Below are 20,831 nucleotides of genomic sequence, written 5' to 3'. Positions count from 1 at the left end.
TTCTATCAAGATCTCAACGAAAGATTACGGTTTACAGTAAGTACTACAAATTCAATCTAGATGTTATGTAGGAATGATACAATGAATCTTCTCTTCTGAGTAGTAACTATGTGTTCTAGGCTGATTGTATTCATTGCAATTGCAAACTCCAATATCTTAGCAAAGTGTATGTTATATCTCTACTCAGATTAAAACAGATTATTTTAACTGAATATCCTCCTCTGTCTGTGTGTCCTAGTCTGACTATGTGATGTAACATATTTGTTTTTCTTATTGTCTGTATGTCCTACTCTAGCTGATTGCATATCCTATTCTGTCTGCATTACATCTTGCATATCATTCTATGATTCGATGACTAATGCAATTGAAATTTACAATTTAAGTTGGAGTCCATTGTGAATGTAGAGTCTACTATCTCAGCAAGGATATAGTAAACCATCCTGACTGTAATCATTGCAATTGCAGGCTCCCGTATCTCAACAGGAAGATTCCATTCAGAAAAAGGATGGATCTTCTTCTTCTTCAGTAAGTATTACATTATATTTGATTTTTAGTTTGAATGAATGATCTAATCTGATTGTATGTCTTACTTTTACTATATCTCACTAAAAATAATGTATGTTTTGATTGTAGACAGTTCATTCTCATTCGACAATGAAAGAAGAAGAAGAAAATTGGGATTGAATGAAATTCAATAGTCTTTTTTATATTATGTTTTAGCATTTTTATATACAAAACTTTTATTCAATAACATATCCATTGATAGTAAGTTTAAATCCCTATGATATATCATCAAATAAACTATATAAAATTTAATCATAATATCATTTCCTTAACTCATTACTGTCTTGATATACAGAGTTTATAATCTTTGTTTTAATTTCTCTCTGAATTCCTTCAGATTGCATGCTCCGTCAATTCTGAAAAGTTTTAATCCTGATGAAGACTTAGAGGCGATAGATAATTTCAGAATTTATGAAGTTTACAATCAAAATGAATATTCGTTCGCAGACACATCATTCTCATTCGGGATCGGAAAAAAGAAAATACATACAAGCTCCGACGATCTCGAAATCCATCCGCCACCGTCCGTCAACCCGTCGCCACCGAGCTCTCCGTCAATCCCCGAAACGGCACGGAAGAGCGACCTCTACCGGACGCCAACGAAATCCGATAATCCCAAATACAACCGCGAATCGTCTCGCGGCCCGACTCACCACTCGGCCACCGACACCACCACCGCGACGTCACCAACCAACTCACACCATTACTCGCACCACGAATCACACAGATCGCCATGACTCACACCATGACTCAACACCGCCTAGCTCCGCCCCCCAACTGTCAATCAAACAGATCCTGATGTGATGTCACTTCCTGCTCCCTAAGCTCCGCCTAGTGTGTGTAGATCTGCTCTCACTATACTACTATTGCGGATACCGGATAGACCGTATAACAGATACAGATAACGTGCCATGGCAGGTTCAGCGACATATATCTTTTATTATCTGATCATATAATCAGTACAAAAATCGCCAAATTTTAAGTTCGAGATAAGTTATTGTCGATATCGTGAAGCAGAATAAATTAGCCCAGACGAAAAAAAACGAAGAAGCATCGCGTCGCATAAACATAGGTCCTAAAATATTTTTTAACAGAGGCACAGTAACACATGGGCGAAAGGCTAAAATAATTAGAATGCGCATAGGTTATTTGGTATATGAAGACGTCTTAGATTATTGTGTCGTTCTAGCTCAGTGGTAGAGCGTCTGGATAAGAAACTTGTTGATGCATTCGTTGTGAGTTCTAGTCCGTCAAAGCGCGGAATTTTAATATCAATATTTAATAGCTATAGCCAGAATTACAGACATACGACATACTTTGAGAAATATAGATACATGTATATACTATAACTTAGTGTGGTTTGGTAAGTCAAAGTTCATACTATATGCCTGTCTTGCAGGCAAGAGCTATCTTTCTGTACTGCACCTACATTGTAATGTTACATTTTGTTGAAGATCACAACCCCTAATTACACTAAGTCACTGCCAGATATATAGCAACTAAGGTTAATGCTTAGAAGGGTAGTGACGAGCACACTAGACCGATCCATTACATTGTCGTTGCCTAGCAACGAGTATACTTGCAATCGAGTCACATGATAGTTTTCCTACGAAACGGATTTGCTATAAGATTTTAACTAGCCCAATCATAAACTAGAAGCATTGAGTCTTCGTCCGGTAACTGTCTCCTTTCAGTACATCAATTCCTACAATCATACTGCTTTCTGGAAATTCCAGTATTGTAACACTCGTTTTTTTTTCAAAATGGCTGCTGCTCAACGAACATCGCGTAGGTCTATGGAGAACGTGTTTCAGGAAATAATCAATGATAGTGGGAGTGAAGTCGAGCCAGATAGTGACAGTGATGGAGGTGAATATTTTTACCTGTCATTTATGCTTTAGAACCTTATTTTAGTCATCATAATCAAACAAAATCCCTGTACAGATTATACATGAATGCAAATGTGAATGGAACTGTCAGCAAATTATATTGCTCTGTGTTTGCATTGTTGACTACCTTATATTTGCTTCTCTTAGAATGAGCGTGATATATTAGACTGGAAGACCCGTGTGGGCTGCTTTGTGTTGATTGCTCAATATGCATACCCATATATAGAGTATATAGTTGGAGATGTCAGACTTAATCAGAATAGTGAGAATAATTTTGATGGTGCGCGATCAGAATCTGATGACAATGCTGACCCTGTTACTCCTACTGTATCTGCTACTGGTGATGGTATGTTAGCACAACTGTGCTTTCATTGTAAAATTTATGATCCTGCATGATTCCTTTGTTGAGAAAAATTATTGCTTGTGCAAATGCTTGATGTCAATCTACATGACTCATCTATGCACAGACTTTCAATAAATTATGTGTTTTCTGTTAGGTGTGAGTCCAGTAAGTACTAGTAGAGGAAGAGGCAGAAGTTTTCATGCTCATGGTAGAAGTCATAGTACCAGAAGTAATGCAGGACGTTGTGTCAGGAGCACTAGAAAGCATGCTGATGGTGCATCATCTGAGTTTCTTTGGATAGATCTTCACCCAAAGCAGTTGGACAGGTTTGACGGTTTCACCTCAGGTCTGGACACTTCAGAGCTAGCTGATGGCTGCTCAATAATGGATTCTTTTTGTGCAATATATGACCGCACATACTTCCAGCTAGTAAAAAGTGAGACCAACCCATTATGTCAATCAATTTATTTCTGACACTGACAGAAAGATATGGAAGCCTATCACTTTTCATGACCTGTACCAATTCTTTGCTATGGTGATCCACATGTGCTTAGGTCACAAACCTGCCATAGATGATTACTTCAGCGCTAACGATGTCATGCATTCCACAATTCCAAATGCTATTGGCCAAATTATGCCAGATGTGGTGATCCTAACGATGACCCTTTGTATAAAGTCAAACCGTTCTATGACCACTTGATATTCAAGTTAAGTTATTTGTACAAGTTTGGTGCAAACATCACTGTTGATGAAGGTGTTTGTCTTTTTTTGTTGTAGGGTGCATTTCAAAGCTTATATAAAAAATAAGCCTAACAAGTATGGCTTGAGAGTAGAGTATGTATGTGAATCCACTATCGGCAGTCTGCAACAGGAGGTGTACACAGCTACTGGTGATAACACGGTAGAAGCGCTGCTGACACGTGTCTTGAGTCCATTTGCTAACAAGAGACATAAGATGTTGATGGATAGGCACTACAGTTCACCTGTAATATTCAAGAAGTTACGAGAGATGGTTTTTTATGTTGATATAGTAAACAAAAATCGTAAACATCTTCCAATTGAGTTAAAAAATAAATAGTTCAAAAAGGGTGAACGCGTTGCCAAGCGGTGTGGATGCATACTGGCTACTATGTGGGAAGATGTTCGAGATGTATTCACATTGTCAACTGTAGATGAAGATGCCATGATCAATACTAGCACTCAAAAGCCTCGGTATAGCAATCATGAGACGTTGAAGCCAGCATCAGTAGTCACATATAACAAGAACAAGGCAGGTGTAGACAAGCACGATCATATGACATCTTATTATCCTTACAGAAGCAGGGAGATGAAATGGTGGGAAAAGCTGTTTTTCTGGCTATTTGAAATGGGCCTGATCAACCGCTACAAAATGCACTGGATTTCTAATCCTTGTGTGTAAGTTAGCTTTTTCTAACTACCTGTGTTCTCTTGCCAATGAGTTGTCTACACAGGTTGAACAAATGACAACACCATCAGCGACTCAGCTACCAGTGAAGAACAGACCTGGTGATCACTTTCTATCCGCATACCGCTTACAGAACATAATCAATTTCCTACGCATTGTTGTGCACACTGCTCATCTAAAATAGATCCTGGTGACAAGAAGCCAAAAAGTAACCTCTTGGTTATGTAAAAAATGTTCAGTGGCTCTGTGTGTAGCTTGCTTCCATTCATGCCATCACCCTAACAGCTGTTTTACCAAATAATATTTTCATCTTCTATGATCTGTCTCTACCATCTGTGTTATTCTTGTATTCTAGTCTTCCATGTTTTTGTCAATTGTGTCAGCACTTTGGCTAAAGGCGGTAATTATGGCATTAACTATAGTTTGTGTTCTACAGTGTATATAATAAAGTAGACAGCTAAATTCATACTGAATTCATTCTGCTAACATACAAAATACGCATTAGTTTCATGTGCAAAATGGGACTTGAGTTATACAGATTGTGTGCATTAGACTTCTGTGTCAAAAGTATAACTTTTGGTACCAATGGAATGAGGAAGCTTTTGGCATTCAAATGATATATACATGTATAACATAGTAGTAGAAACAAGAAAGATGATGGTGCTGGCAATGCAAAGTAGAGCAAAGCGCCTAGCTGACTGAGATGCGTTTTTTAATAGCCAGGTAACCGTGAAAGTGTTAAAGGTTTACTTGCAACAAAATTCACATTACAAGTATTTGGTATCAGAAGGTTCACTTACTCTGTTGTGTTGTAAATGCGAAATGTGTGGAAATGTGATTACAAGCTCTTAAAAGCTCAAAAACTAACAGTTAATCGCATCCATCACAAAAACGCCGTAGTTTGGAAGCTTTTTATTCGGCTGACGTACTCCGACAGTTGGTTATTGTTTTGACACGTGATACAAGGAGTGTTTGTATTAGATCAGTAGAATGGGTTGCTAAACCTTCTATACAACATTTTTGCTTTACAGTGCAAACATTGGAACAAATTGAAATCATATGGCGAGGGTCCACTGTACTCTTGTGTATTGGTTTAACTTCATTTTTCTTATCAGCAAGTAACTAAACAGCAAATAGTAACTAAATATACTCACTGGTTTGTATAAGGGCTGGAGTCCTTGTAATAAGACAGTCAATATTTACATCTGTGTTATTCACCAGCTCATCTGTCATCTGCTGCCTCTGCTCCACCTTCTGAGTCACATGACTCTCTCTCAACCACTTCCTTACTTCTGAACATGACTCTTCTAGTCTCTCTTTCTTAGCCATCAACTTTGTGTTGTATGACTCTACTTGATCTGTCAGCTCTCTCTGGTACTCATAGATCTGCTCTTTTAGTTTGTCACTTTCCTCTCTGATCATTTCAATCTGAAACCAAGTCATAATCTAGAAGATTCTGGGCAACGCTGCACTTATGGAATCTTTAATAACTTCCGTATATTATAGCCAATTTATTTGCAATAATGGTAAAGTTGCGCTTTTAATATAAGTATTACATAATAATCTAGACTGCTTAGCCAGACTTGTTCAATAACAATTTGATTTACAATCACTCCACAACAAGTTTGTTATAAGTATAAGTTCCAGACACTGATAATATACTACTTCAGTAATGAAAATGAATTATGTAACACCAGTTGAAAATGCACCATATTGAACTACATGTACCTGCTCATCTCGAACTCTTTCTATCATTTGTATTCTCTTAGCACACTCAACCTCCTCCTCATCTAGAACTTTCCATATCTGTTTATCAGCCATACAAATCTCTGTTAACTTTGCACTAGCAGAGAGGAGAAGGTTGTTGAAATGAGCAGTTATATCCTCTTTCAATGTGTTCAAAGAACTGAATCTGTGATCAGTCACAGCATCTGTACACAGACCATAAACAGTAAAACATGTTTATAATCTAAAGTGACAACCAATAAATGAAAGGGCAATCCATAAGCAAACAACCTAAAGGGCCACAAGCTTGGTTAGTCAAAGCATTACATTAGATGTTCCAACAAGTGGGTAGGACGAGGCTCAACCCTTGGCAGTACCTAAAAAATGACTGTAGATTTGTGCTTTCTTTTTCACACTAATAAATAAAAACAAATATTTTACTTCGCTATTCTTATGTTTAAATACTTCTACTAATCTCTCCTAAATCAATGCTGACTAAGTGATGCTCTCCTAATACAATTCTGATTAATCAGACAGTCTGATATGTCTAACCTATTTGTCTACTTAATTACCCAAAGTCTGTGTAGAGAATTCTTGCTCTCTCATCCTTTCCATCTCATGACTAGGAATCACACAAATACAGAGCAACTTTGACCATAGAGCAACCACAGTAACAGTGTCAATGTTACTGTTGTTGTACAGTACTGTGCTACCTTGACATCAACTGGTAAGATAACAACTTGTCGTAAGTAAACATGTATACTATATTACTAATACCCACATATATATGTATTTATATATAAATATATATATATATATATATATATATATATGTAGTTATGTATAAATATATATACATGTATATGTGTTTATATATATATATATATATATATATATATATATATATATATATATATATATATATATATATATATATATATATATATATATATATATATATATATATATATATATATATATATATATATATATATATATATATATATATAGATATATAGATATATAGATATTGAATTTTGTCATAGTTACAAGTAAACTTGTAAATAGTATTGCAAAGGATATGCAGTGACCCTTTACATTTACACTTAAGCCCACTCATTTGGTCCAGTTATAAGATGATATATTTTGATAAATATATTTCTGCAGCGTACGGAATAACAAAACAACTCTTCTGGTTTGAGGCTTCTTATGTTATGATCCCGTATGATTTCATCTGTTTTTGTCTAAAAAGCCGGGCGGTCTTTCTGGTGCTAGCCAGCCACTATTCTTGGTGGGCCAGTCCTCTATTCGTTTGGCCTGATAGGGCTAAGCTGTCTCCCTCTCGAGCCATCTTCTTGCCAGCTGGTTATGGCTGTGGCATGCCGGGCGGCCAAATGATTGGCGGAAATAGCGGTCGGCTGAGTTCTTTTACACCCTCACCTAATAGAGGCCATTTGAATATATAGCTTGAATATGCAACCAACTGGGCCCAAAGGCAGTACTGACAGGGCTCATATTCCAGGTGATGTATCTCTTGTTGTAGGATCTCTATCTCCTTTTGACTCAACTTCGGGTCAGATACAACATCGGCCATAACTGTGGCCGCGCCTGCTTAAAGGTTGCTGTTCATCAGCAATTGGCTGGCCCTCTTATGTCGGAGGTCTTGGAGTACAGGAGTCCTTGAATTTCCCAAGTGAATGGGAGCCGTCGAACAGGTGATAAGTGAAAACCAGCAAAATCAAAAATAACTTAAATTATATGAAATTTAAATGTCAAAATTTTAACATCATAACACTTAAACTGCTTTTAAACATATTGTACTTATTTCCTGTAAAATAAGTGAGTTAAAGTTACTTTGACAGCCTTTCAGTTTATGTTCCAACTTTAGTCTCAGTATATTAAGCCAGATAACGCATAAAAAAGGAGCGTAGATTGACTCCATCTAGTTTGAATATTGGTACTTGTGATTAATTGGGTTTATTGTGAGAAGGAAGTCACATGTTTGTAATTGACGATTTTTATTTATTTTATGTGTGCATGTTTATGTATTTTAATTTTTGTAATGTATTTTTAAATTAAGTTTTTTTTATTTTCAACTTTTTCAACAAGCACCAAAAACTGCCAAATGTGAGCGCAAAGCTGTGAGTTATTACTGTATCTGGTCTATGAGCCGGCGCCCCATCATGCATACAGGAAGCCGGCAAAATAGCCAGCTCCTATGACGCTAAAGGGCTTCTCCAGGCAAAGGTGGTGAACTCCTCTGTGAGCCCATGCTTGTCGTCTCCAGCTTTCTCCCCTTGCGCTCTGCCTCAGTTTTTTTCTCAGGTCCTAGCCGGTTGGACTTGGAATGAATGAAATGTTCTGCCTCAAAAGGCCGACCACACTTCTTTCTAGGTGCTAAAACTGGTTTGGAAAGGATTGAGCAAGCCTCTTGGCTTGACCGGACTCCTGGCAGCTCTTTTCAACTGTCTGGAATAAGTACTTTAGGTGGATTGGCACCTTAGAGTTTCACGCTCTCGTACTTTGAGCCATTTGGTCCGGCCAAGTGAGGGGTGGTTCTTCAATTACCTGGTGGTCCCCACTCCATTGTAAGTCCCTACTCGTATGGCCAGGGGCTACTCAGTAAAGTTTAGGCACCAAGAGACTACCTTCCTATTGGTCCAAACTGGCTCAAGCTAGTAGTCAAAGAAGTTATCGGTACAGCCCTGCCTATCAGCACAATTCGGCAGTGGTTTCGTGTGGTAACCTGGCATAGAAAAACCATCTCTCAGGTCTTTCACCACTTACACATTGCTCAACAGCGAGTGCCTGTGTCTATCAGTGCATGTCAGCTGCCTTACTTCCATAAAAACCAGGGCTGCTGAAATTCCCTTGAGCACTAGTGAGCTACCACCAATACAACTGAAGTATGGCATCCTGCTGATGTGACTCACAACAAAAATCTCCTCAATTTTTATTTTACATCATGCAACAGTACTGGCAGCCTGATACTGTATAAAACGTTACCTGAGCTCCAACAGCCAAAGACCGTAGATATCATTATTCTCTATTTGACCATGCCCAACTTTCACCAGTTGAACACATGCATGCTTAGCAGGTTCTTCGTGCACCCGGTGTCGATTAAAAGCTAGATGTATGTCCCTTCTAACTTTTCTGGGAATAATTGGATTTTCAAGTAGGGCTATTCCAACGCCAGTGCCTTAAGTGGCTCTGGGCTGTCTCAATTTGTGAAAGCAATAAGGGTGCAGCCCAGTCGCTATCAAGCTTTCCACATTAAAGGCAGGTGTCTGGTTTTCCAAATTGGTCGGTAGACCTTAGGCAGTCAGAACTTGTCCTGCTGCTTTAAAATAAGGCCTATGGTCGGCTGCTGGTTCACTTTCCCTTGGCTCTGTTGATTCGATATCTTTTTGAGCACTGTGTCTGAAATAATGGTGTGCTTAGCTGGTTCACCTCCCTTCCAGTCGTTGTTACCTCAAGGAAGTTAGACACACGCTTTTCAAGAGCTTCATAAAAGTTGTGAGTAGCCACGGCAAGTTCTTTTCTTCCTTCATACACCATACTTTATTCTTTATTTCATCTGGGTATGAGTCTACATTACCTTTTTTGGTTTGGTTAGTCGACTGGTGTTCTTTTTGTAGGGGTTAAAATAGTGACGGCCTTTGTGAAACCAGCAGTGGGCATGACAGTTGCGGCTTACACATCGTTTCTCCTGTTTGGGTGCTTCTTACTCTGCCAGTCCCATCGGATGTACCTTTGGCCCTCGAGGTTTTAGGGCAGAAAGGTTGTGGCCAAAACCACTTATTTAGAGCTGCAGTGCTCAGCCAGCAGCTGCTGAAGCTGCTTCGTTAGCTGTTGAACAGAAAGTGAAAATTATCAAACGGATTCGCCATGTACCTTCGCTGCCAGTAAAGTCAACTCTCCATCCATGAACCTAACAGTCACCATCTGGCATTCCACCATCTGGAGGAACTCAGGATAGCTCGTACCACGCTAATCCACATGGGGGTCGGCACTGCCAGCAAAAGCTGTGGCAGACAGGGATTGTTCAGTGTGATGCACAACACTTTCTTTGCCATGCTGGCCTTTTCTTCTTTCTCACTCTTTCTCATTAGCCCTCACTCTCTCATTTTCTCTCACTCTCTCATTTTTTCTCATTCTCTTCTTCTTTTCCTCACACACTCACACACTCTTTATTGTATTGTATAATCTAGAAGCCTCATTTATACTTCAGTATTTAGAGGAGCTAACTCAAACATAAATATATTTGTGTCAAAAAATAATTTTGTACCGAAACAAGCACCACAAATGAAAGGAAAAGCTACCTCTTCCCAGCTGATTTGGGCTAATTTATTTTGGAGCCTGGCTTGCACGTAAGCTCTTTTAGGGTTACACTAGTTGCATTACTCGCCTACAGGAACAGATTCACGTACAGCATAAGGTTTATTGAGTATTGTCTTTTATACTGTATGACAACTCCAAATATGCAGTCTACTGAAATTGTTGCTCTGATGTATTATTATGTTAACTGTCTACTGAAAATGTTGCCCTGAATATGCATACACATATACATGTCAATAGTGTTGGAGAGAAAAATGGAAATCTGCAATGTTTTTACAGCTAGATGCGTGTAAAATCTAGTAAATATTCTAGATTAATGTGTCTAGATTCATGCATTCATTCATACCCGCCTATATTTGCAGTTGATGATTGCGCACTTCTGTCGCCGAGCCCCCGCCTTGGCTGACCAGTCTTTACCCGCCGAGCATTTGACAATAGCGCTCTTGCACTCGCCTCGCAATCAATCCCTTCGAACTTGCAATCAATTAGCCCACACCCGCCTCGCAATCAATCGCCTTGCACTCGCCTCACAATCAATCGCCTCGCAATCAATCGCCTTGCAATAAATCGCCTCGCAATCAATCGCCTTGCAATTAATCACCTCGCAATTAATCACCTCGCAATACGTCGCCTCGCAATCAGTCGCCTTGCACTCGCCTCGCAATCAATTACCTTGCACTCACCCTGCAATCAATCGCCTCGCACTCGCAACCAATCGTTTCGCAACCAATAGCCTCGCACTCACAATCAATCACCTCACAATCAATCGCCTAGCACTCAATCGCTTGGCAATCAATCACCTCGCACTAGCAACCAATCGCCTCGCAACCAATAGCCTCGCACTCACAATCAATCACCTCGCAATCAATCACCTAGCACTCAATTGCTTGGCAATCAATCGCCTCGCACTCGCCAACTCACTCATCTGGAAAGTCGCGCCTGGATACTCTTGCTGCACTCAGGGCAAAAAGACGTCTCCCGCACATCCCCGAGTGACGCCACGGCCCCAAACTGCTAGCTGCATTACTCATCCATGGGAACAGATTCATGAACAGCAAAACGTTTATTGAGAGTTGTCTTTTATACTGTAAAACAACTCCGAATATGCAGTTCACTGAAATTTTTTGCCCTGATCACGCTATGCATACACATATGCAGTCATATATGTCAATAATGTTGGGGAGAACAATTAAAATTTGCAATACATTTTACAGCTAATCTACAATGCATCAGTCTCAAACCACTCAAATCGGTGTTGTCCTATTTGTGTGCAGAGAACTGATAATGAAATTGACATTGCTATGCAGACTGAAGTTCTTCAAACTGGCAGTATTGAAAAGTTTTGCATCTTAAAAATTTTACAAAATATTTTGTTATCGCCAGCATTAATTAAATGGAGACTTCTACATGCTTAAAACACTAATCATGGCTCACCAGTTTTTTTTGTCTATAACCTGTGTTTTGACATAGTATATACAAACAGTAATGAGGTTGTGTCGATAAAATTTATATGTATAACAGCACAGACAGTATGATGTCAAGGCAGATACAGAATTAGCACCTTATAATAACAAAACATAACGCCAACATGATGGCCTTTTTATGAGATACAATAAGGAAAACGAATGCATGAAAATATATATATACTGAAAAATATATTAGAAAATGCTGCATGTGGTATAGTAGAACATGAATATCATAGCATGACATAACAATACCACAATGTTAGTTCAACGCAACACTTGCAGATAGACAACATTTTTTGTTTTTCTGTCGCATGTATGAACAAACAGTTTTCGGCTTGTGCCTACTTTTGAGCAGGTGACGTACAGCTGGTCATGGCTAAAGCAGGGTGACAATAAGTCGATACCAGCTGCTCTCTCTCTTTCCATCATCGCCTGTTGCAACTCTCGGAGTACTCGTGCAAGTTCTGTAGTAGTAAATTACAGTAGGCCTACTCATAGCTGAAAAAAAAATTAGTAACTCAGCCGCTGAAGGAAATAAGCTTGTCCTACTATCACGAACAGTGGCAAATCCAACGTTATTAAGTATTTGAGGTGTGGCAATTCATATACAATGCACAACATCATTGAATGAGAAGTACTTACCTTTTTGAAGTAGAAATTCAGTAGGTAAAACGCAGTAGCTGTACCCGTGCAAGTTCTGTAGTAGCTGTAGTTCGGTATACTCGTAGCCGGAAAAAAGTAAAAGTAACTCGGCTGCAAAAGGAAATGAACATGTTTACTATTACAAACAGTGGCAAATCCAACGTTTTTAACCCTTTCACTGAAGTAGACTCATTTATGTTTTTAATGGTCGACCACATAGACACATTTTTGCGACTTTACCAGCAATTGCTAGTAACTGAATTTTATTGTTCATTGATAACATAACCAACGGTCTTTAGGAATTTTATGGTAGTGACAGTGTTTTCCTAAGATTTCTCTATGAAATCAGCCTAAAGTTTAATATTTTAATCTTTGTTTGGGGATTTCCAACTTGAAAACGAATATTTTTGTGTAATTTCATCAAACGTGTTTGAGTTAGAAAACAAATAGCTATTTTTGTTGATGACATTTTAGCTAATTCAGATTTTTGTGATTACACAGATAATTAAAATAGCAAAAGCAGCACTGATTCTGATGGTGGTGAAAGTAATGGTTTTGTAAGAATAAGGAACATTGTAGAGGGTCGTTTTGCCTTGTAGTTTCACATCGCTTTATCAATGCACAAAGTATAAATACAACGAATTTTTTGTATAGCAGTGCTTGTTAACATGTTGGCAAAATAAAATATATAACCAAAACAAACGTTCTAGATGGAGTTTGAAATTGAAAAAATATCGTATACATCGGCAATATCGGCAAAATGGCTGGCAGTAGGCGGATAGCCAAATTTGTACATGGACGCAAGTGAAAAGGTTATGTAGTGGAGGCGTGGCAACTCATAGACAATACAACATTGAATGAGAAGTACTCACCTTTTTGATGTATAAATTTAGTAGGTGAGAACAGTGTAGTTTCCAGTGGCCCCAAGAAACAAACGTTCACATGATCTTCTCGGTACATGTTAGCAGTAAATATAAATTACATGTAGATTACTACTAATTAATTTATTTTATTTAGTGAGTAATGCATTTGTATAGCTGTATAGGCCCCTTTGTGTAGGCCGCAGAACTCAGGATGGGGCTTTTTAACACGGCAGCAACTTTGCTGTTTAAAAGAGGTGTACTAACCGGAGATTTTGGTTAATGCGCCCTAGTGGTGAGAAAAAACCACAGAATCGCTGCACCTTTATATAAGCCTTTATATAAAAATTAGCGGCTAATAGTCCGAAAGTACGGTATTTACTACTCATATTAATTCAGTTGGCTTCGTACGACCGAAATTCGTATGATGAAAAAAGGAAAGACCACTCTATAAGGTGGATACACAGATAGACAACGATTGCCGTTTATATAGTAGATTGTTCGCATAATTTTGCAAAACTGTTTTCTGTAAAACTTATTATCTGTGCATTCAGCAAAAACAATCTTTTTTATTCAGTAATGTATTTTTTAGCAGTTTTAAAATGCAATGCACTTTCAGAACACGATTACTCCGACATACAATTTTTTGACCTTACGAAGTGGAACATAATGATTTTTTTCATGTCACCAAACAAAACTTATTTCACCAAAAGAATTTATCAAAATTTGTGCCCGAGTTCAAATTTGGCAGTCGGTGTGCTTATTACCTACGTCAAAATAACCAAAGCACCAAAAATCTGTTCGCCGAAAACATTTTCGCAACACCTGAAAGAGACACAATGACTGATTTTTTCAGTTCAGCATTTTTCGAGTGTACATCGAAGATATTTTCCCTTACATAACAAGTGGCAAACTTGGAGCTGTGATCTCTTTAAACAAAAGTCAGTGGTCAAACTTCTGTTAACCTGCTCACAAAATTCCAGTTCATTGTGAAAGCAGTATCGTTTCAGTGAGCCATTCAAGCCAACGAGCCATTACAAAGAGGTAGTAGAAAACCTCACTGTTTAATCTGGGATGTTAGAAACACGGTAACCAGGGAAAGACGTTTTGTAGTGGAGTTTGTGGCCATGATATCCCTATAGTTACTAAGGTTAACATTCTATATTGTTACTAATTTTAAATATGTACAGTACTTGCATACAATTTTGATGATTTTTACCAGGGCATGTTTGCATTATATAATTACTATGGTTTCTGCACTCCTCCATACAACATTTTCACCATACGCTGCCAACCCTGGAACGGATTCAAATCTTATCTGAGGGTGCACTGTACCGTAAAACCTGAAATTGAGCGCCACCTCTAGTTGACCACCACCCATAGAGAAAGGTTGAAAAATTGAGCACCAATCTCTTATAGCATGCCACTTCTATGAGACCACCATTTTGAAATTTGATCTTTATGAACCCATAATATCAATTGATATTATAGGTTATATATTATGCGCTGTATTTTCAACCCTTCTTTCTTGAGAACAAAAGAGAATGGTTGAAAAATATAGCGCCACCCTCTATTTGAATGCCTCCTCCATTTGACTGTGACTTTGACTTTCTTTGATCCTTATTAACCCATAATATTAAGGGATGATTAAAAAAAGTGTCCACAAAATCGTATTAATAATGGATCATTTACATCAATAACAATTAATTGTCTCATTGTTCAATTCCAGTACTTTTTGTTTTTTTCGTTTTTAATTTTTGAAAGCAAAACCACAGAAATAATTAATAACTGTCTCAGGCTAATAGTAGTGCCTTGTTTAATGCGGTCTTGATACGTCAAAGTAAATGTACATAAAAAACGGTTTAAATTTACGATGGTAGATGAACGACTAGTTTTACTGTAAGGGTTGCGTTTAGCGAGCAAAGCCTTTCCGTGTTGCATTTGTGCTGACTGCAACGCGTAATAGTATTGTTCTGCTAAAAAGTTGTTTAGACGCTAATATCGACTAGTTCAGAAAACAAATTGAGGTCAGAAGACATTGTGGAAGGTATTGGAAAATCAGAAAAAGCTCGTTCCATCAAAAGACACAATCAGAACAAAGCTATCTGAGCAAACAAAGTAAATAGCTTTGTTTTAAAATCGTTAATTTTTGTTTCTGCATATAAGATACGTATGGTTCGTTTATGTATCTTGTTACAAAATATTTAAATTTGTAGTATTTGATCCATTATCATTATATAACTTATAAATTTGCAGACTTATAGCATATTATTAAATAGCATCATATAACACGGCTTACAATGGATCGACAATCATAACTCTTCTTCTCTTGCACAGGAAAAGCTAGTTTTGGTCGCGGCTGTAGGAAACATATCAACGAGTGCAATGAGCTTTTATTAAATATTGGTAAATGGAGATATAAAATAAAAATATGCCTTCAAATTTAGAACGAAACAAAAAGTTCAAAGCTCTAACAAATTGCAAGGCACAGGCTATAATATCATCACAGATTAATTGCAAGCAATAGATAACTGGCAGAGACATTTCCTGGCTTCCCAATGCATAATTCATTAGTATGTCCCAAATCATGTTTTATTTAGATATTTTCAGCAACGTCAAGTTACAGGCACGTTAGCAGATTTATTGCATTCAAAAAGTTTAATACCGCTCCACCGGAAGAAGAGGGCAAAATATAGGCAACATTCGCTTCACCCGAAAAAGTGTTGAATTTATCTTCCCAAAATCCTGATGAGCCATAAAAAATATAACGTCAACCTCTACGTGAACACCACCTCCAATTGATTGCGACTAAGAAGATAGGTTAAAAAGTAGAGTGCCACAGCGTTCAATTAAAGGTTTTAGAATAACCAATATAAGCACTCATAAAAATTATCATTACTGTCTTTAGTCTCTATATGAGTGTAAGATTATTAGCAGGTTATCCATTTAACCGTTTATTTATAATCCATCCATTTAAAATTACACAAGTTTCCGGGAAAATACAAAATTTAGAATGTTAGCAAAATAACGAAAAGAAATTGTGCAAAAATAAATTAATGTAGGGTGTAACATAATAATATATTTGTTAGGGAATATAGCAGTTATAGATAGTTACACAGAAGTACCCAGCAATATTTACAAAAGCCCTATATCCACAAAATGCAATTATCAAACATGCTCAAGATTTTTTATGCAAGATTTTCATGTTTTTCACCATTCGGGTTTTGTCCAAAATATTCCTTCATGAAATTGATCCCAAATTAATTTAAGAAACCAGCCTTCTTGAAGCAGTAGTCTGAAAATAAAGTTTAGACAAAGTTTGGATGTACTCACTCATCTACATGTAGGTAGGATGGAATTTTTTGCTAAAATAATCTGCACACCAGTCTTGAAACAAATCTTAAAATGCTTTTAATCAGTTTGATAGTGGGAAAAAGTTGTCAGACAAACTCTAAGATTTCAGTACAAAAGGAGCAAAAAAGGTTTGTTCATGTCACCAAGTATGTCACCAATCGCTCCTGTCTATACAGAAGCAATGCAGACAAACATTTGTCCATCTACAAATGTTTATTAAAACTAGAATTACCACAATAGAGATAAAAGTTGCCTACCCTGACATCTTCCCTCGTTTCTGTCACATCTAATACAGGCTGTGTGGTTGCATTTATCACAGACTTCTAACACATCTCTACCATGCTGCTGACACAGGACCTTTTTGTATGTCCCAGGATGCAACTGATATGTAGAGATTGATATGATTTGATGCTGACTACCAAAAAAGGAGCTGTGAGCCTACAAGTAATAAATCATTATTGAAAAGGCTGATGTGTCTGACAGTTGTTATTCAAATCAAACAATTGTTGCATTGTGGTTAAATAATTTGTGAAATGTTAGGTGTTTGTGTGCCACTACATGACTTGAAACACCAACAGCTACTTCTACTGTGACAGCTGCAACATATATGTAGACTAGATATTACCTAGCATGTGCAAGCCAATAGGGACTTGTCTATAAAACATTTAGATTCTACAAGCAAAGCCTTCAAAGCTATGCTTCATAATGCTTAAACTTTTTTTTAAAATCAGCACACCCACCTGTTTATGGGTGTCACACATCTTCCGCGCACATTCAATACAGTAACACACAGCAACTTGTGCATCACAGTTGTGACAGTCACAGACAAGTGATGCAGGTGATGTATCATCTTTAGTAGTCAGTTGTGCTGAGGGCAACTCATCAAATGTATCCAAATCATACTCAGCTCTATAATAGAATATGAAGACACAAGTTCTCTCGACTGGATTATCTCACCATACAGACAGCAGAAATATTAGTCACTATCATCAGTAAGGTGCTAAGTATCAGTTATGATTTTAGTGTTTCCTATTTTAATTCAACAATATTTAATGTATTTTCATTGCAAGGATCTTCCGGTTTTAAAATATATTATTCTATTTGCCCTTCTATTTTTAACGTGCTTATATGATGCATGGATGAGTTCAAATCTTGTGATTATGCGCAACATCAAGGTTTTTAATAAAGTTTTTAGTAGCCAAAATTATGTAGTGAAGAGATTGTTGGGTTATTTAACACGATACAAAACACTATGGAGAGATAAATCTATATATACTGGATATATATTAATCATGTTTGTCATCCGGATGTCCAGTTATAGCGATTATGCTTTAGGAACTAAATATGTTCTTGACAGAGGATTTGAACTCAGATTCTCCAGATGGGTGTATTACCCACTGCACTACATGTCCATTTGTCTTGACTAAGGAATAATTGGGCAAATTTATGCAACAATTGCAAAATACTAGCCTCACTGATGTGTAACAAAATGATGCACCGCAACGTCGCGACGCGTCATGACGCGTCATGACGCGCCATGACATCATAATGCGCTGTAACGTCATGACGCGCCGCAATGTCAGCACGCGTTGTAACGTCATGACCCGCCATAACGTCATGTTGCGCCATGACATGCCGTAATATCATGATGTGCCGGAACACCATCGCACGTCGTAACACATCGTAACGTCATGACATGTCGTAATGTCATGATGCGCCATAATGTCATGACGCGCTGTAAGGTCATGGCTCGCCGTAATGTCAAGCTGGTTTCACAGCCGTTATTATATGTTGCTAGCTAAGTTACTCAAATTCATTGGGTAATTACTTTATTACCAGAGCAACTCGATTACATGCAATGAACATTGCATCTAGTTATATATAACAAACCAAAGTGCAATAATGTTAATTAATAAAAGCTTATTGTTACTTATAATTTACATTAGCGACACATGAATCTTGGAACAGATTCAGCCATGCATATGATCAAAGGGAGAAGTTGTTATCAAATTAATTGTTTATTCTACTCCATGAACAATTTTCATTTTTAATTCTACTTTCCTTTATTATAATTGCAATGCTTTTCAATCAATGGAAGTTATTTTAGGTGGAAAGACAGATATTTGCTTTGGTTCTCATCATATGTTGGAAAATTTGTATAATAAATTAGATTTGAGCACATATTTAATAAATGTAACAGCTTCAGACAACCAAAATAAAACAACTTAAAATTATTGGCTAATATAGTGACAATGCAAGTGTGTCAACAGATACCATGGTTTATGGTAATGGCTATTTAAACCATAACTGTCACGAACAACTTTTATATCGTATTTACTAGGTAAATCAGACACGCTGATTCTGATTTTGTAATCAAAATAAAGATTAGGCCACTAACTTTCAGAGTAATGAAGGATTTTTTATAGCGTTTTAATATCGGTCTCGAAAACAGCAAGATCGGCATAACAAGCTCCGCCCATAAATACATGACGTAACCTAGCTTTTTAGGAACAGAAGTTATGAAGGTAGGTTTAGACCGATTTAGAATAATAGAGATGAGTGTTTTAAAATTCATTAATATCTAAATTCAGCCTTTAAAATAATATCAGTCTTTTCAGAAAGGTAGATAAGCTATTTAGCATTGCATATTTAAAAAGCGCGATAACAACGCTAGCTTGTGATAAAACCGCGCTTTTTAAGCTCATTTTTCTCGGCGTCCAGCCCATTTAAACGTCATGTAGCAAGCTGTGAGCAATTTTAAATAGTTTATATCCCTTTCATAAAAAACTGAAATTATTTTACAGGCTGGATTTAGATAATAATGGGTTTTAAGACACCCATCTCTATTATTCTAAATCGGACTAAACATTCCGAACTTCCGTTTCTGAAAAAGCTAGGTTTCGTCACATATTTATGGGCGGAGCTTGTAATGCTGATTGTGTTGTTTTCGAAACGGACATTGAAACGCTTTAAAAAAGCCTAAATGACTTTGAAGGTTAGTGGACTAATCTTTATTTTGAGTACAAAACCGGAATCAGCGTGTCTGATTTACCTAGTAAATACGATAAAAGTTGTTCGTGACAGTTATGGTTTAAGGAGCTGCGGCTCGCTGATCAATTGCTTAGTAATTTCTGGTCAGTTAAAACAATATTGCTCTAGAGTAGATAACAACCATTTCTGCTCAATTTTTCTATCGTAAAACCAAAGTAATATCTAAAAAATAAGCTCAGTGAAGTAAAGAGATAAAAGAATCAACTAGGCTTAAGAATATAAGATAATATTTTACTTACAGACATGATTTACATATGATATTACTATGTTCAGAGTAGTCATCTTCTAAACATGTTTTACAAAAGACATGGTTACACGGGAGTTCTTTAGGGTCAGTCATAGAATTGAACTGTTGGTAACAATATCCACATCTGTAATCCTCAGTCAATTTGAAATCAGCCATTTTTTGATGCTCTGCACCTAATAAAGTACTCCCAGGTTAATGTTATACTAGCAGATAACAATTGGACAGGGTTTGCCCTACATTTATAGCAGAACTAACATAATTGCATAGTAAAAATATAGCAACTAGGATCCCCTTTTGTATAGAGATATTAGCCAATACAAATGCCAGAAAGAAGCAGCGTCTAATCCACTAAAGATATAAGTAATATTGCAATGAAATTGACCCCTGGTGCATCAGAGGACCACCGAGGAAAATGATCATCTTACACCCATCCCTAAACAGATTAGAAACATTCCGTGGAAGTAAATCACTAAAAAAGAGGAGTTAATTAGCTTTCCATAAAAACCACCAAAAGAAGTTAGACCTCTAAAAAACATGACCAAAATAACGGGAGTTAGTCATATTTTTCCATGACGTACGTAATGGTTTACTTGCAACAAAGTCCACATTACAGTTATTTGGTATCAAAAGGTTTACCATGTTCTACTTTGCTGTGTTGTAAGTGCAAAATAGTTGGAAATGTGATTACAAGCTCTTAAAAGCTAACAGTTAATCGCATCCCTTAACAAAAACGCTGTAGTTTGGAATTTCTTTATTTCGATGACGTACTCAAACAACGTGGTTATTGCTTTGACACGTGATAGTATAACGTGAAAATAAAGGCCAATAAAAGACTCAGTATAATACCTCTCGTAACATTAGTTCATGACAAACACTTCGGGTTCTACCAGAGAGCCCGTATTAAATATTGATGCTCGCTGCTTTGC

At 37.2% G+C, this 20,831-nt stretch overlaps 1 protein-coding gene across 1 annotated transcript in view; it reads right to left on the bottom strand.

The window, feature by feature from the left end:
* LOC137400796 (uncharacterized) overlaps nucleotides 1–7,541 on the bottom strand; it is a 34,900-nt gene extending 27,359 nt beyond the window's left edge. The window contains exons 1-3 of the mRNA XM_068087133.1: nucleotides 7,454–7,541; nucleotides 5,951–6,153; nucleotides 5,377–5,650 (exon numbers count right to left, since the gene is read on the bottom strand). Coding sequence (XP_067943234.1) covers nucleotides 5,377–5,650; nucleotides 5,951–6,153; nucleotides 7,454–7,541 — 565 coding nt within the window. The remainder of the gene's footprint in view (nucleotides 1–5,376; nucleotides 5,651–5,950; nucleotides 6,154–7,453) is intronic.
* Nucleotides 7,542–20,831: the final 13,290 nt, after the last annotated feature.

This window comes from Watersipora subatra, chromosome 7 (genome assembly GCF_963576615.1).
Source record: "Watersipora subatra chromosome 7, tzWatSuba1.1, whole genome shotgun sequence".
Classification (NCBI taxonomy): domain Eukaryota; kingdom Metazoa; phylum Bryozoa; class Gymnolaemata; order Cheilostomatida; family Watersiporidae; genus Watersipora; species Watersipora subatra.
Note: the sequence above shows the minus strand (reverse complement) of the source record. Positions and strands in the feature narration are given on the sequence as shown.